Source organism: Neomonachus schauinslandi, chromosome 2 (assembly GCF_002201575.2).
Source record: "Neomonachus schauinslandi chromosome 2, ASM220157v2, whole genome shotgun sequence".
NCBI classification, from domain to species: Eukaryota; Metazoa; Chordata; class Mammalia; order Carnivora; family Phocidae; genus Neomonachus; species Neomonachus schauinslandi.
In genome coordinates, this window is record NC_058404.1 from 158765715 (window position 1) to 158784308 (window position 18594).

The following is an 18594-nucleotide window of genomic DNA, read 5'->3' on the forward strand; positions in this document are numbered from 1 at the left end:
CGATCCCGGGACTCCAGGATCATGACCTGAGCCGAAGGCAGACGCTTAACCGACTGAGCCACCCAGGCGCCCTTGACTCTAAAATTTAACTGCTCATAGCCTACTGTTCACCAGAAGCCTTACTGATAACATAAAGAGTTGATTAGAGGCACCTGGGTGGCTCAGTTGGTTAATCATCTGACTCTTGATTTCGGCTCAGGCCATGACCTCAGGGTCATGAGATCAAGTCCCTCCTTGGGCTCTGACCGGGGTGTAGAGTCTGCTTAAGATTCTCTCTCTCCCTCTGCCCATCCTGCACTCCTCCCTCTCTCTCCTTCTCTACAAAAAAATTAAAAAAAGAGTTGATTAATACACATTTTGTGTATGTGTTACATCCTTCTTACCGGTATTTTTATAAGTTAGAGAAAAGAAAATGTTATTAAGAAAATCATAAGGAAGAGAAAATACATTTAAACCCATGTTGTTCAAGGGTCAGCTGCAGTTGAAACATTCAAAGGAAAGGTCCTATCTCTTGTATCAGTTAGGATTAGATTCGGCTGCAAGTAACAAAGACTTAAAATAGGAGCGCATGGTGCTGCCATCCTACAATGTGGCCTGTGAGAGCCGCCCTACAAGGCATCATGTTGCTGAGCCCTGGGGAGCACATCAAGCTCCGAAACGAGGGCTGAACGGAGGATGGAAAGGGTCAACAAAACCTCTTGTACTTTAGAGGTTGGCCCCTGGCCAGCACTGTTTAGGTCTTTATAAATCCAGATAATATCAATAGAAACATGTATTGCATTTATTCAGTGCTAAAACAGGGTGACTCTTTTATTCTGAAGTGAGGAGAAGTGATCACGATTTACTAAAACAAGTATATATATACATATATAAATGTGAATATATAAAACAGAAAGGTAGCGGGCCATATGTTTGACCTTTGTTAAAGTGAGACTCTGCACACCATAGTCTGATCACTATGACCACGTCTAGTCCTGGCCCTGCTGGAGATGAGCAGCTAGCAGCAAGATATTTTATCTGTCCGGCCTCAAATCCATCTAATCACAGGATTGAGTGCCGTGACCCCCATCAGTTTCTTGGGGCTGCTGTCATAAAGCACCACAAACTGGGGGGCTTAAACAGCAGAAATTGATTGTCCCCCAGTTCTGGAGGGTGGAGGTCCTACATCAAGGTGGTGGTAGAATTGGCTCCTCCTGAGGGCTGGGTGGGGGGAGGGGAATCTGTTCCATGCCTTTACCCTAGGTTCTGGTAGTCCCACGGGTTCCTTGGCTTGTAAATGGCATTCTCTGTGCCTTCACGTGACCTTCTCTCTGTTTGTGACTCAGTGTCCAGATTTTCCCTTTTTATAAGGACACCAGTCATATTGGATTAGGGTCCATTCTACTGACCTCATTTTAACTCAATTCCTTATATAAAGACTCTATGTCCAATTAAGGTCACTTTCTGAGGTACTGGTGGTTATGACTTTAACATCACTTTTTGAGTGGGTACAGTTCAACCCATAACAACCCCTAAGGAAGGTCCAGTTATGAACCTGTTGCTTTCTTTGGGTGCTCTTGGTTACATGCCAGTATCTTAAAGGTCCAGAATAAAACATTAGAGTTGTCTTGACATTATGTCAAGGGATTAAGGTGGAATGTAACAACATTAATGTGGAGATAGTAGTAGAGTGCAAATTACAAAGCTAGAGGATTGGAAAGTGGGTATGGTGGCCTGTCTTGGACTTTCATTTAAATATCAGCCAGACTGGGGCACTTGGGTGGCTCAGTCATTTGGGCGTCTGACTTTTGATTTTGGCTCAGGTCATGATCTCGGGGTCGTGAGATTGAGTCCTGCATCGGGCACTGCTCTGGGTGTGGAGTCTGCTTGAGATTTTCTCTGTCTCTCTCTCTGTCTCTCCCTCCTATCTCCCCTCCCTTTCTAAACAAATAAATAAAATAAAATTAAAAAATAATGAATAAATAAAAATCAGCCAGACTGGGGAGGTCCTTTTCTTACATAGTAGGTATTAAATCATTGCTTCAATGTTGCATCTGGTTTTTGCATTAGAAAAATCATTTTGTGTGTGGAAAACAAATATTTTTGTAGGATGTTTCTAGGAAATCTAGGAGACTTGGGACTTTGTCTTCCCCTCAGCTATTTTGTGATGAGAATGTCTTAGTTCTGTAATTTCTGTCCTCCTTTCTCTTTTCTAGCCAAACTGCAATCAGTATAAATTACCAGGATGTCCCAGAGACTTTAGCCCCGTGTGTGGAAGCGACATGTCCACTTATCCCAATGAGTGTACTCTGTGTTTGAAAATCAGGTAAAATCATAATTTTACAGTATAGACTAGTCAAGTTTTCTTTAGTCCTTTTCTTGATTTTTGATTACTTAGGAAGTAGCAACTCTTTTCTTGGATGTCAGAATCAAATGTGACATTATCTGTTTTCAGACTGACATTTAGAAAGACAGACTCCTTCAGTGCATTTTCCAGGTCAAAGTTAGAGAATGGCATTTGTGATTAACCAACTATAGGCCAGATAATCAGGTTATGTTACTATCCATGGATGGGCAGTTTCCCCAAATTAAGAGTATATCTAATAGTTAAACTGTGTGAAATATCTAATAGTCATTTATTTAATTTATTTATTTATCTATATTTTTTATTAAAAAAAATTTTTTTTAAAGATTTTATTTATTTATTTGAGAGAGAGAGAATGAGAGACAGAGAGCATGAGAGGGAGGAGGGTCAGAGGGAGAAGCAGACTCCCTTCCGAGCAGGGAGCCCGATGTGGGACTCGATCCAGGGACTCGATCCAGGGACTCCAGGATCATGACCTGAGCCGAAGGCAGTCGCTTAACCAACTGAGCCACCCAGACGCCCCCAAATTTTTTTTAAGTAGGCTCCATACGCAGTGTGGGGTTTGAACTCACCACGCTGAGATCAAGAGTTGTATGTTCCACCGAATGTTCCCTCGAATATTCTTTTAAATTCAGAGGGCATGTGCAGGTAACCTGTACAACCTTCATTACAAGTTGGGACATAGGTATTGATAATTCTGCCTAGGAGAATACTAAGTAGTATGTGTTACACCTGATGCCCTAATGTCACTCACAGGGAAAAAATGGCAGAGTTGAGGCTTTCACATTCATTGTTTACCAGGTTTAGCTCTAAAAATGATTAAGTCAGCATCCCCTTAGAAGGAATCTAATGTGGGGCGCCTGAGTGGCTCAGTTGGTTAAGCGACTGCCTTCGGCTCAGGTCATGATCCTGGAGTCCTGGGATCGAGTCCCGCATTGGGCTCCCTGCTTGGCAGGGAGTCTGCTTCTCCCTCTGACCCTCCTTCCTCTCATGCTCTCTGTCTTTCATTCTCTCTCTCTCAAATAAATAAATAAAATCTTTAAAAAAAAAAAAAAAAGAAGGAATCTAATGTATAATGACATGGGTCTTTTGGGTACAAAGAGCAGGACAGTTTCAGTATGGTGGGTAATAAGTGTGTCTTTATGGTTGTTCAATTTGCAGGGAAGATGGGCATGATATTAAAATAATCCGGAGTGGACCATGTTGATGGAGCGGTTTATAGAAGAGAACTTGGAGAAACCACCTTCAGCAGTATGCTGGATGAATTCCATTTCCCCTTTTCTCTTTACTATGTTCCTTTGCATGGGATTTGTTAGCCCATACTTTCTGAGAGGAGGTGTGGAAGAGAGCTATGTGCAGTGACTGATAATTAAAACAAACACAAAAAAATCCTTGTTTCTTGGCTTTTGCCCCTTGAGTTAAGCTTATTACCCAGGTGCCTTGTGCGTTGCTTTATTTAGCTGGAATAAAATCAGCATTGTCTTCAAGTAGTGCTGTTCTCTGTTGAATACCCATTCTTACTCAGCAGGCTCCTGGTGGCTCTTCTCTCAGACAAAGGTGAATTTCATAATGGTGAAGTGGAGTCATTATTGAGAGAGCAAGATTTATTCTCCTTCCCCTTTCCTGCACATCTTTCATAGTTGATGTATAGGTACGTGGGACAGTGTTCTGCACAGGACACACACCCGTGAGACACTTGGAGCGTGAGATTGTAACGTGAGCTGGTAAAGTCACAGAATCATGTGGGTAGAAATATTTCCTAGATTCAGTGTCTTCTTTCAATAGTTCCCCATCAGGGTTAATGCAGGTACTTGGCTTTTTCCTCCTTTTAGAGCAGGGTTCTCAACCCTGGGGCGATTCCCCCCCCCAGGGGACACCTGGCACTGTGTCTGGAGGCATTTCTGGTGTCACAGTTGAAGGGTGGGCACCACTGACATCTAGTGGGTAGATGCCAGAGATGTTGCCAACATCCTACAGCACCCAGGACAGCTCCTAACAACAAAGAATTTTTCAGTCCAAAATATCAGTAGTACTGAGGTTGCAACATCCTGTTTTCGAGTTTGATACAACATAAGAATAAACGTTAGCGGGCGCCTGGGTGGCTCAGTTGGTTGGGTGACTGCCTTCGGCTCAGGTCATGATCCTGGAGTCCCGGGATCGAGTCCCGCATCGGGCTCCCTGCTCGGCGGGGAGTCTGCTTCTCCCTCTGACCCTGCCCCTTCTCATGTGCTCTCTCTCTCAAATAAATAAAATCTTTAAAAAAAAAAAAAAAAAAAAAAAGAATAAACGTTAGCAATGATAAAGGTGACAGGGATTACTTTAGAATGATGTTTCCAGGTGGAGGATTTTGGTCAAGTCCTGGGTGTAAGTGCTAGCTTCTAGCACCAGGAAACCATGAGCCATGAGGCAAGAGGTGGCTAAGAGAGTGTGTAGTGGAAAGAATATGGCTTCGGCATCAGCTAAACCTGAGTTCGAATTCTGATTCCAACACTTGTGCTTTGGTTTTCATATATGGAAAACGGGGTAATGCTCAACTCAGGGAGCTGTTGAGAGGAAGCTATTTAGCACAGTGCTTGGACATAGAAACCAGTGAAATAGTAGCTGCTGTTATTTCCAGTATCCCTCTTAGAGAGAAAGAAACTGAGGCCCACAGAGGCAAACCACCTTGCCCAAGGTTATAGAACACAGTGAAAATCTGGACTAGAAGCCTGGGTCTCCAAATTCCCAGTCCTCTGTTTCTTAAATGGAACAGAAGCAACAAAGCGGGAAGTTGTATAACATACATGGGCTACAATTCATGTTCTGTAGTTATTTTTGGCTTAAAATTTTCATTTTATAAAAGTAGTATATCCTCTTTGGAAAATTAAGAAATGCACAAGTATATTTAAAAAGTGAAAGTCATGCCCATACAAGCCTCCAGAGGTAACCAGTATTAACCTTTTGGAACATTGTGTCCTTTTCACTCTCCCTAAGTATGTGCGTGTATATCAAACCATATAGACACACAGAAACACAGGCACACACACACGTATACACACATACTCCTGTCCTATAAACTCGCTTTTCTCCTTATATTATAGATTTTATTTATTTATTTGACAGAGAGAGACACAGTGAGAGAGGGAACACAAGCAGGGGGAGTGGTGGAGGAAGAAGAAGCAGGCTTCCCGTGGAGCGGGGGAGCCTGATGCGGGGATTTTTTAAACGTTAATATAGATTGTTCTTTTCAAAAGCTACATAGTATTTTATTATTGTGCCATAAGTTTTCCAGCCTCTATTGATCTATATTCAGATTGTTTATTAGGATTCTCTTGGTTGAAGCTGGAAGAATCCCAACTCAAACAGCCTTAGGCTAAAGAGGGAGTTAATTGGCCCATGTAGTCGTTTCTGCAAGGTAGTGTTAGCGTCAGAGGCTAGATTTAGTATTTACTTGCCTCAGAGGCAACTGGGGACTCTAATGCATCAGGAGTCCCCATGTCCCCATGTCTCATTTTTGGGTTTTTTGTTTTGTTTTATTTTCTTTTTTGTAATTTTTAAAAAAGATTTATTATTTGAGAGAGAGAGAGACAGAGCTTAAGCGGGGTGGAGGGGCAGAGGGAGAGGGAGAAACAGACTCCCCGCTGAGCAGGGAGCCCGATATGGGACTCGATCCCAGGACCCTGGGACCATGACCTGAGCCCAAGGCAGACCCTCAACCGACTGAGCCGCCCAGGCGCCCCTCATCTCTGTTTATTTTGGCATAAACAGCTTCATTCTTAGGCTGGCTTCACCTCATGTGTAAGAGACAAAATTGGAAGTTCCAGATTCTATCTTGGCAGCTTCCTGACCTGACAGGAAATAATGCTTTTCTACCAGCTCCAGGTGAAAAAAATCTTCTAGAGTCACAGCCCCAACACTAGTACTACCTGAAAAGAAAATGTCCTGGAAAGACCCTGACTGGTTCATGTTAGATTACACATCCACGCTTCAGGCCGGTTGTTGTGGTCACAGGAAGTACGGTGGTGTAGGATTGGTTCAGCTGACATGGGACATTGGGTGCATTGTGTCCGGAGGGAGGAAAGGGGACAATCCAAGAGGAAAAAAAATCAACAGATGTTAACTATAGGTTGTTTACAACTTCTAATGATTATAAAACTGTTTCAGAGAACGTTATTGTACACACTCCTTGTCACTTGAAAAAAATATATATTTACACATACACAAGGTGAAAATAGCTCTAAAATTGTTTTCTGAGAGAAATTTATGCTCGTGTAGTACACATTAATCATTTGGTGTACCCAGCACCTCTCCCTTCTGCCCTAAAGAAACATTGCTCTGTCTTCCCCTCTCCTTTTCCACTCCACTCCCAACTTCTGGCTGAATAGAGCTGCCGACTCTGGAGGTAAGCTGAAGTCATAATTCCCACTACCCTGCTCACAGGGTTGGTCTGCAGTGGGTTTGTGACCATTCAGAGTCCATCCTCGGAAGAAGAGCCTGTTTCCTTCTCGGTGGTGAGATTGAGAGGCTGTGCCTGGGGAAGCTGCAGGAAGTCATGACCCCTCACCATGGAGAAAGACTATAGTAGGAGGGCATGAGGCCGACATGCCTAGGGAAGCGGAGACAAAAGACCCAGAGGCTCTTGGTGAAAGTCGATATTCTGGTTCTAGGGCTGAGGCCTCCTGTTGCCCACCTTGCCATGGCTTAGGCTTAGCTGGACAGCTTTTCCTTGGATTTTGTGAGCTGGCCCACTGTCCATTCAATATTCCCTCCCTACACACTTTTTTTTTTTTTTTTTGCTTATAGCAGTTTGAGTTGGGTTGTTATCACATAAATTCTTCTAATAAATTCAAGCAATTTGGAAGCATGTAAAGTAAAAGGGTCTCTCTGTTTTAGTCTCATTCTTCTCCTGTCCACTCCCTACTACAATGAAATGGAAGGCTTTTATAGTCAGAAAGAATTAATAATAATGATATTTCAAAAGAGATTCACAAGTGTAAATATGTATGATAAGAATTTTGCTTTAGTATTGTTTTTATGACATTTAACTGTTAATACTTCCAACCTTTTTTGTATAAACTTTTGTCTATTAAAACATATATATACTTACATATATCTTCTATAAACTTGCTTTTCTATCTTATATTAGGTTTATTTTAATATTAATATATGTAGTTTCTTCTGTTTATTTCTTTTTATTATTTTTTTAAGATTTTATTTATTGAGAGAGCAAGAGAGTGAGCACGAGTGGCGGGGAGGGAGGAGAGGGAGAAGCAGACTCCCTGCTGAGCAGGGAGCCTGATGCGGGGCTCGATCCCAGGACCCTGAGACCCAAGATCATGACCCGAGCTGAAGGCAGACGCTCAACCAACTGAGCCACCCAGGTGCCCCATAGTTTCTTTTTTTTAAAAAGCTACCTAGTATTCCATTATATTATTGTGCTATTATTTATCTAGTCTCTACTGAGCTATATTTGGATTGTTTATTAGGATTTTCTTGGTTGAAAGTGGAAAAACCCCAACTTAAACAAGTCTAATTAAAGGGAGAAGTGATTCCTAGATATAGCAGTGACTAAGCACATGAGTTCAAAGTCACATGTCTGTATTCATTGAGCAAGTTATGATTTAACTCTGTTTCCTCATCTGTAAAGTGAGGATGATAACAATACCTATTTCACAATGTTGTTGTAACTGTTTATGTAAGGTGCTATTGGCTATTTTATAGAAAACTATACTTTTAAAAAAAACCAGCCTGGGGACGCCTGGGTGGCTCAGTTGGTTAAGCGTCTGCCTTCGGCTCAGGTCATGATCTTGGGGTCCTGGGATCGAGTCCCACATTGGGCTCCCTGCTTGGCAGGGAGCCTGCTTCTCCCTCTGCCCCTCCCCCTGCTCGTGCTCTCTCTCTTTGTCAAAAAAAAAAAAAAACCCAACCAACCAGCCTGCTTTTTTGACTTATCCCTGGCCCTATAACGATATATCATGTATATTTTCCCAAGTCATTACATATAGATCTACTTCATTTAAAAAAGACCTGCATTGTATTCTATTATATGGGCATACCAGAATTTATTTATGCAATCCCCTAGTGATGGACATTGAGGTTGCCATTTCCCACCATCACAAATAATGTTGCAGTACCATCTTGGTCCACGTATCCTTCTTTATTTGTGCAAACAATCTTTTTTTTTTTAAGATTTTTTTTTATTCATTTGAGAAAGAGACAGAGAGAGCACAAGCAGGGGTAGAGGCAGTGGGAGAGAGCTGAGCAGGGAGCCCGACGCGGGGCTCAATCCCAGGACCCCGAGGTCATGACCTGAGCCGAAAGCAGACAGTTAACCATCTGAGCCACCCAGGCACCCCTGTGCAAGCAATCTTTAGGATAAACTTATAAGACTGGAATTACTTGGTTAGAAGACAGACAGATTTAAAATGTTGAAAGAGGGATGCCTGTCTGGCTCAGTTGGTAGAGCATGCGACTCTAGATCTTGGTGTTGTGAGTTCAAGCTCCATGTTGGGTGTGGAGCCTACTTAAAAAAAATGTTGAAAGAGACTGCAAAATTTCTTTCTGACAAGGTTGTACTTATTTATGTGCTTTTTGTGGTAAAGGGAGTGCCTGGTCTTTTTTCACTGCCATCGTTGTGTAATAGAAGCAGTGCTGCCCCAAATATGTTCAGAGTTGTATTACAAATTCAGATTTGTATCCACCCTTTATTAAGTAATTCCCCTCTTAAAAAATATTCTGATTATAGAAGTGATATGTAGTAATTATAGTCACCCACAGTAAGCAGTGAAAAGAATGGTACAACAGTCTATGGAGAGTTCTAGAATAGAAGCTCCCAGAGGATAGAGATCTTGCCAGTCATCATGCTTACTCATCATGGTATCTTCTATGCTTGGGACAGTGCTTAGCACAGAGCATATCTGTTGATAGAAGGAATGTTTGGGAGGCCTCACAAAATAATGACAACAAAACCACTAACCTCCCCGAATTTCCTTCCCTCCCCCCGCAAATGGGCAAGATAATCCAAACACACAACCCACACAGCACAAGAAAAATAAGCTTTTTGACTCTTGCCCAGCATGGAATTTCATTTGTATTCCTATGTTACTCTGAAAAAGAGAACAGCATTAAATGCCCAGGTAATCTTGAGCAATTCTAGGAGCATGCCTTAAACTTGGTTTAGGTTTTTTATTAAGTATCCACTTTATATCTGATCATCCACTCATGTATGCTGTGAACATCTGTGGATATCTATTACATGCTGAGCACTGGGTATACAGTGATGAATAAAACATACCCCGTCCATGCAGAGTCTACAGGATCACTTTTTAAAGTTTCTTTGAAAAGCAGAACAAGTCAAAGTTCTAGAAACCAAGATTCTGATGTCTACTGTAGACTATAAATTCCACAAGGTTATGTTCTCCACTATAGTCCCGGTCTGGCACACAGTAGGTGCTTAAAGAGTGCTATGGGCTCACTAGCTAAAGTCAGTTCTGTTCTGTTGGCTTCTGCATTCCGTGGCCAGATTTAGGATGGCAAGAGTATTCTGAAGAGGAGAATCTGAAAGACAGCAAAGCAGGTTGAACGGTTCGACATTGATCATTCTCATTCAACTTCAGGGACAAGCCACTTTCTCACTAGGGGCTGGAGGCAGGCTCTCCCAGGTGGTGAGCCTTGAAATAAGGGGGGCTGCATCCTTGCTTATTGGAATATTTCCTGAATAATACTTATTTTTAAGAAATCACTTTGTTTTGGGGCACCTGGGTGGCTCAGTTGGTTAAGTGACTGTTTTCAGCTCAGGTCATGATCTCAGGGTCCTGGGATCCAGCCCCACATCGGGTTCCCTGCTCGGCGGGGAGCCTGCTTCTCCCTCTCCCTCTGCCCCTCCTCCCTGCATGTGCTCTCTCTCTCTCTTAAATGAATAAATAAAATCTTTTTTTTTTTTTAAAGATTTTATTTATTTATTTGACAGAGAGAGAGATAGCGAGAGCAGGAACACAAGCACGGGGAATGGGAGAGGGAGAAGCAGGCTTCCTGCGGAGCAGGGAGCCCGATGTGGGACTCGATCCCGGGACCCTGGGATCATGACCTGAGCCGAAGGCAGACGCTTAACGACTGAGCCACCCAGGCGCCCCGAATAAATAAAATCTTAAAAAAAAATCTTAAAAAAAGAGAAAGCACTTTGTTTTTCTTATTTATTTTTTAAGGTATAAAGTTGTTTTGACACACTGAATGTTTTTTTCTTGGCTAAATCAAACACTTTTTCTGTCTATGGAGCCCACGTATAAAATACAGACTCCTAGTGTTTGAACTGGGGCAGACTTAGGTATATAACTGGTCCAATGTTCTCATTTTCCAGATGGAAAAAACTGAGGAGCAATACTCAAAATGACATTGTCTCTCTGGGTCTGATAGGTGGAGATCAAGATAGTAATTATCACTAAATCCTAGCTTGGCATTAGCTTTCAGCTTTGTAATTTGCCCTCCCCAGTTTGGAAGCAGGCAAAGATGCGAGAGAGCTAGAGTAGATAGATGAGAAATACAATTGCCAAATTTCCTTAGGGCATGAGGAATTCATTTGAACAGTCTCTGTCAGAGTGCAGGCACTCAACTGAGAAGGTAAGAGAAACTACAAGCCAGAACAGTTAAAGCTATGAACCTCGGGATGCCTGGGTGGCTCAATCGGTTGGGCATCTGCCTTCGGCTCAGGTCATGATCCCGGGGACCTGGGATCGAGTCCTGCATCGGGCTCCCTGCTCAGTGGGGAGCCTGCTTCTCCCTCTCCTCCCCACTCCCGCTTTCTCACTATCTCTGTCTCTGTCTCAAGTAAGTAAAATCTTTTTAAAAAATAAAAAACAGAGCACAAAAAACAGGGCACAGATTACAAGCATATTAACAAATAAAAATGTGTAATAACAGTGATCAGAGACTTTGAGATACCATAATTAACAGTTTAATATTCAACAGACTTTTTTGGTAAACTTGTTCAGGTTTGTGCATTATTATTTTGTGTGTGTGCATAATAATGACTATTTGCAATCCCCAATAACTAGATCATTTAAAAGACCAAATTACATAATTCCCATAGGTCATATTTACAGAAGGAAGTTTTATTTTTCTGTGTTGAAAATGGTAAAACGTCTACATCCCCCCTTTTTTTTTTTTTAAGTAGACTCCATGCCCAGCATGGAGCCCAGCGCAGGGCTTGAATTCAGAATCCTGAGATCAAGACCCGAGTTGAGATCAAGAGTTGGATGCTCAGCTGACTGAGCCACATAGGTGCCCCTATCTACATTTCACTTAAGTGACATACAGGAAGGCCTATGGAACTGTATGACATACAGGTGGCCTATGGAACTTTATTCCTGTAGAATTAAAGTGATCTATGAGTCAAAGTAATGGAGAACTCCTGTTCCAGGGCTCTTTTGAAATATCCTCTTAGTCACAAGGTCTCCAAAGAGAATAAAGGATCATATAAAGCAGCTAGAGCGACATTAAATTTCCTCTTAGCCCATTCCAGTTCTTAGCCACAGACTCACTCTGACACCATACATTCATATTTATGTTGTATTGTATGCACATCTAGATGGTACAAACAACAATTAAGATATAGAAGAAAAGGAACTTGGAGAAACAAAGGACTCCTTCTCAGCTCCTCCTGGCATGCCCAGATCTAACCCTTTGTTTCTACATTCTCCAAAGTGGGGAGGAAGCAACAAATCTACACAACATTTAGAAATATGATACATCACACTGGATCATTTAGACTGCCAAATTTCCCAATTCCACAGGCCAACTTTAGAGCAGAGGATTTTATTTTTTTGTCTTGAAAATGAGATAATATTCAATTTAATGTGTCTAATAGTTGCATTCATCACAGTGTAATTCACAGGATTGAAACTATAGGCAAATTTTATAAGGCTCTATGATCTAAAGTGCTATCCTTTGTGTCTTATATTTTTTGAGAGAAAAGGGCAATCTGTTTCTTGGTACTCTAGCAATCTCAAAAGTTGATTTTCTTGTTGTGGAGAAGAGATCATGTTTACATAACATTTATGATAAAATTAGATTTCATAGTTGTGTGGCTTTTTTTCCTATCCCCAAGTAAAATTAGGTTTCCTTATATGGAGAAAGAAAAAAAAAAAAAAACCATGGAAGAAATACATCAAAACGTTAACAAAGTTAAATCATTCTACGTGAATTTTTCTTCAAGAAGTATACACTACTTTGATAATTATAACAAAATATGCCTTTTAAAAATTCATGGGGAGGAAGAATGATTAAACTTAAAAAGTCATGAGATGAAAGGAAATCTTATTTGAACCAACAAATCTAAGAGCCAGAAATAGCCCACCAATAATCTTTTACAGACTTTTTGGCCAAGTGTTCTTCCGCATCTCGGGGTAAGCCTGGCCAGCGCTGAGACGCAAGGGGGCAGTGGCTTCCTGGGAATGGCAAGCAGCTCGGGAGCTCAGCCAGAAACCAGCTACGTCGTGACGCGTCTCTTACGGTGCCCCGGGCCTGGGAGAGTCACATTTCACTTGCAAACAACCTATTAAAGACTCCTTTGCTTTGATTCTTTGAAGACACTATTTCTACGAAAACGAAACACAAAACTAAGCGAATGGTCCAGTTGGGATCAACATGGGGTCAAGGACCTAAGTGAAAAGATGGGAAATAAAGACAAATAGAAACAGTTTTCCCCTCTGGAGTAGGAGTTAGGGAAACATACTCAGATTATCTGGAAAAGCTGGAATTTGGAAAGATGCCAGAGAAGGAAGATTAGTTGACCAAGCTTAGCTGACCCGAGCAAACAACTCTGAAACCAGCCTAAGAGAATTTAGGAGACCCCTTCTCTGTGGTGGGCAAGTTTATGAGGAAGCTTCCAAACTTTCTCCCCACGCCTTTCTGCTCCACTGCCCGCTTCTGGTTGTCTTCATCCTGATTAGAACTTCTACCTTTGTGAGCTTTTGCATTACTTCTGATAAGGCACAGTATATAGTATTTGCTTGGCTATTTTCAGTTTACAAAGTCTTCTATATTTTAGGGGTGCCTGGCTGGCTCAGTTGGAAGAGGATGTGACTCTTGATCTCAGGGTCACGAATTCAAGCCCCATGTTGGGTGTAGAGATTGCTAATATATATATATATATATATATATATATGTATATATATATATATATATATATATATATATAAAGTCTTTTATATTTTATTAAGCACTTTCATGTATGTTTTCACCCACAATTTGAAATGTTTTGACTTTTGACTCTCACTTTAGTGAATTTTATTACTGGAAATAAGAACTTCACCACAGTGACCAAACCTAATATATATTACAAAAAAAAAAAAACAACGTGAAAGTCTGGGGACCAAGTGCCATGGACATTGCATTGGCCTGGCAACACGGGCCAAGCTGAAGATTAAAGGTCCAGATACAGACAGAATGGAAATGCTAGAATCTTGGTTACGGAGCTCAGCAACGGATTCTTCTCTGCAAAGGAAGAGCAGAGTATGTTCCCCTCAAAGACTTTCAGAGGCACCCATGCACATGAAATTGGCAAAGAATATTTGCGAGACAGATGACCCTAACTTTCCGCGTGGTACGTTAGTCTTTGGAGGAGTGATTGTTTGCCACAGGGTGATTTCTTAAGAAGAGCTGTCCTTATAAGCCATATATTTTGATAAGCTGCAACATGGGGTCTTTGATAAGCCTAAGCCATGCAGAAAACCTCTCAAAAGGAGCATTTGCTATGAAGTTTTTAGGGCTGTGTGGTTTTACATATTTAATAAATGCCTGTAACTATATTTGAATTTTCTTGCTCTACTTTTTATGATCAGCTTCATAATGTTTGTGATAGGAAATAGCATTGTGTTTGTAGGAAATCAGGGTTCAATTCATGATGGCTTCTCTCTTGGTTGTCAACCAGCAATGATTTGGTTCTAAGTTAGGGGTTGTTGTGTCTCTGTTTTATGGTTTAGGAAACAGCCTGAAAGAGGTTAAATGACCTTGCTCCTGGTCAACTAAAGGACACAGCATGTCTCCTGACTCCAAATTTGGAGTCCTTATTTTATTTTTTGTTAAATCATTGTGCTCTCAAAATATCTAACTCGGTTAAGGGAGTCCTTTTGGCAGACCCCCTTTGTTTCATCTCTCTGTGGTGGATTTCGTAGCTGCCGTTTTCCATTTTGAACATACAAAACTAAGGCCCTGAAAGAATTTGGTGTTTGCAGTGCTGCTGAGTGAGGAGATTCTTACTTAGACCCTGCTGGGAAAAAAGTTGGTGTCCAAACAAGTGGCAGCCCTTGGGTGGGTTAGTATTTGTTGAATGCCGAGGGTGTATTGATCACAACATATGGTACCTCTGTGCCTTCTGTGAGCCCACTTTCTCAGACTCCTTGGCTCAAATTACAGACAGAGAATAAAATAAGCAACAGACCAAGGAGTGTGATGTGAAGCATGGAAAGTTGTTGCTGTTGTTATATAGAAACCATATTAGCAGCAAAATAAATCACAACACCTTGGGCACATTTTATACATTTAACTGAAATTTAGATTTATTGTTAGGTCCATAGAATGATAGCTTGTAAAGCTAGGATTGGCACTTTTTCTGTGCCCTTTCAAATTGAGTCTCCCTCTTGCTTTTTTCTTTGGCTGTTTGTTTTTTTTAAAGCTTTATTTATTTGAGAGAGAGCATGAGTGGTAGGGGGAGGGAGCAGAGGGAGAGAATCTCAAGCAGACTCCCTGCTGAGCATCGAGCCCGACCCCAGTGCTCCATCTCCTGACTTGAGCCAAAACCAAGAGTCAGATGCTTAAGTGACTGAGCCACCCAGAGGCCCCTGAGGGTCTCTTCTGGAACAGATCTTCCTTTCACTTTCTTTTGTTCTCTCTCTATGGCTTCCCCCAAATATATATCTCACCAGCCTTCTACAAATGTCTGAACCTCCATTTGTCATCAGTGTTTTAATCAAGTGTTGTCTCTTTCACATTCCTCTTCTAATGTGCAAACATCCCACAGAAATGTAATGTGTTAAATTCTTAGCGCAGGGATGGCAAGTTCTAGGCAAGTGTTGTGGTGTGCTCCCAACCCATGGGGGTTGTTACTAATCCATCCTAGCATGCTTTCTCATGGAGTCTGGAGTTAGAATCCTCAGCACAGTACTGCTGGCAGCCTCTGCAGGCTAATCAAAGTTGGCACAGGAGTTGAAGCCCATTTGGCATCCCTAGCTTACTTAGCAGTGTGATCTGAATGAGTTGCTAATATGATATCCCCTTGGTCAGGGTTCTAGAAACCAGAAAACTGTGAATAATAAGGGCATGAGAGCAGCTACTAAGGTCAGGCTTGTTCTACATCACAATTTCACCCCAGGCTCTTTGCCTGATACCACTTAGTAGCAGAAATAAGAAATCAGGGTGGCCGATCTACAACATAATACTTTTAGAAACACACACTTTATAATAGTGGAATATTTTCCGGCCTACCTAAATGGGTAACTATCCATCTCCAGATAGCTCATTCATCAAGTCTTGTGCACAGAAATTCACCTATCTCTAAGCCAAGTGAAGACCACACACAGTGGGCCTGAAATTTTTTTTTTTAAAGATTTTATTTATTTATTTTTTTCAAGAGAGATAGAGAGAGAGTGAGCATGAGTGTGGGGAGGGGCAGAAGGAGAAGCAGACTCCCTGCTGAGCAGGGAGCCTGATGCGGGATTGATCCCAGGACCCTGGGACCGTGACCTGAGCTGAAGGCAGATGCTTAACAGACTGAGCCACCCAGGTGCCTGGGCCTGAAATTGTTAAGTGGGAAAATGTTAAACAGCTACCACTAAGGGGAGTTTGATAGTTTCACCCAGAAAATAACAAATAAATGTCTCCTGCACCCTGGGGGAGACTTTCCAGGTGCTTCAGTGTCGCTCGAAGAGCTGCCTTGAATTTCTTCTCCCCCTACACAAAAGTCAGTCGGCACAATTCCCATTATAGAGAAGCAAAGGAAAAATCATGCAGAAAGAGAGAAGTCCTTCTAAGAGAGTGACAGCTGCAGCTGGCCCATTACATAAAGCACCCTGAAAGTGAATAAAGCTCCTAATAAATGATAACAGCAGGAGGTAACGCTGCGAAGGTATGGTCATTTCTGGTCTTGGTCTGACATTTGACCTATTGAGAGAAAAAATTGTCAGGGATGAGCAGAAAAGGCTCGAATCGTTCTTTCCAAAAGAAGATTTTGATGTAGCCACTGAAGAGTATTAACAAAAATTATAGACTTGAGGTGACAGAAAATGGGAGAGGGGGCCCATACTGGATTGAGGCAGGAATATTTACATTATCTTCAGCTAACTAAAGTTTCATTTATTGCTTAGTGATGGGTAGTCATATTTTACAGTGTATCAAAATCATATTTTTGAGTCATATTTTATAGTACTCATTTTTTTTCCATACACCCGCACATTTATACATACCAATATTTTAAAATCCCGGTATTTTCTGCCTCTTCCAGGAAGGATTTAAAGCACCTGGATATGCATGTGCCTACATGTGATTTCGGATGGAGGGACGGATGAATGGATGAATATGTCTGACATCATTTAGGTCAGGTCAGTTAAGGCTAGCATGTGACATTAGGCAACACCACTCTTCACCCTATGCCCTACAGCACTCTACAAGACCTCTGTGAAGTTTAGACAGGTCAGTTTACTGACCATTAGAAAATATTCTGAGAGCTTTTAAGCCATTTGTCATGCTCAGGGATACTGACTGACACCAAGGTCCAAACACACCCCCAGCTTCACACGGGGTCCAGAAATCCTATGGGAAGGGAATGGACTCCAGTCCAGAGCCACAGTTCACATATGTAGAAATCAGACTTATGGGGGCAGTAGGACCTTCTCATAGAACCGGCTGGACTGAGCCTGGGGACTTGAGACCGTCCCAACGGGACAGTGTTCTAGGGGGCTGGTCTTGGCCACCTTGGCCTCCAGCCCCTTCAGAGACATCACATGTGCCTGAGGGAAGGGGGCCATGGTGTAAAGGAGAGGAAAAAAAGGACCATGTCACCAGGAGCCACGAGCTTTGTCTTGGGAACTCTTCTCCGTGGCGGGAGAGCAGAACGTAATAGGACCGTTGAAACAGATGGAAGGTTTGCTGCAGTCTCTGATTAAATGTGAGATGAACATGTTCTTGACCGTACGGGGACTTGTGGAAATTGGATCACACTTGTCACATGTAAGTGTGCATACATGTTTCTTTAGTTATTAATTACCAATCTTGTATTTAGTTCATTTCATGGTATCCGTTCACTTATTCTTAAGTTATCTCTCTTTTTTTTTTTTTAAAGATTTTATTTATTTATTTGACAGAGAGAGACACAGCGAGAGAGGAAACACAAGCAGGGGGAGTGGAGAGGGAGAAGCAGGCTTCCCGCCGAGCAAGGAGCCCGACGTGGGGCTCGATCCCAGGACCCTGGGATCATGACCTGAGCCGAAGGCAGATGCGTAACGACTGAGCCACCCAGGCGCCCCAGTTATCTCTCTTTTTTAAAAATAATAAGTTAGTGGTGCCTGGGTGGCTTGAAGCGTCTGCCTTCTGTTCAGGTTGTGGTCCCGGGATGGAGCCCCGCATCGGGCTCCCTGCTCAGCGGGGAGTCTGCTTCTCCCTTTCCCTCTGCCTGCCACTCCCCCTGCTTGTGCTCTCTCTGTAATAAATAAATAAATAAATAAATGAATAAATAAATAAATAAATAATTAAAAATAATAAGTTAAAAACAAACCAAACTTATTCTAGATTTGTGATTCTTAAACTCAAGCCTGCATCAGAATCACCTGGAGGACTTGTTAAAACGCATGGGCACCACACTCAGAGTTTCTGATTCAGTAAGGCTAGGGTGGATTCAAGAATTTGTATTTCTAGGGGCACCTGGGTGGCTCAGTCAGTGAAGTGTTTGCCTTCAGCTCAGGTCATGATCCCGGAGTCCTGGGATCGAGCCCCTCATGGGGCTCCCTGCTCAGCGCGGAGCCTACTTCTCCCCCTCCCTCTGCCTGCCTCTCTGCCTACTTGTGCTCTTTCTCTCTCTCTCTATCAGATAAGGAAATAAAATCTTTAAAAACAAAAAGAATTTGTATTTCTTTTTATTTTGTATTTTTAAAGATTTATTTATTTGACAGAGAGACACACAGCGAGAGAGGGAACACAAGCAGGGGGAGTGGGAGAGGGAGAAGCAGGCTTCCCGCTGAGCAGGGAGCCCGATGCGGGGCTCGATCCCAGGACCCTGAGATCAT

The 18594-nt window shown here is 42.2% G+C and overlaps 1 protein-coding gene across 1 annotated transcript in view; it reads left to right on the top strand.

Moving 5' to 3' along the window:
• Positions 1 to 3777, top strand: part of SPINK2 (serine peptidase inhibitor Kazal type 2) — a 22944-nt gene extending 19167 nt beyond the window's left edge. The window contains exons 6-7 of the mRNA XM_021701621.1: positions 2196 to 2305; positions 3506 to 3777. Coding sequence (XP_021557296.1) covers positions 2196 to 2305; positions 3506 to 3551 — 156 coding nt within the window. The 3' untranslated portion in view covers positions 3552 to 3777. The remainder of the gene's footprint in view (positions 1 to 2195; positions 2306 to 3505) is intronic.
• The last annotated feature ends 14817 nt before the right edge of the window (positions 3778 to 18594 follow it).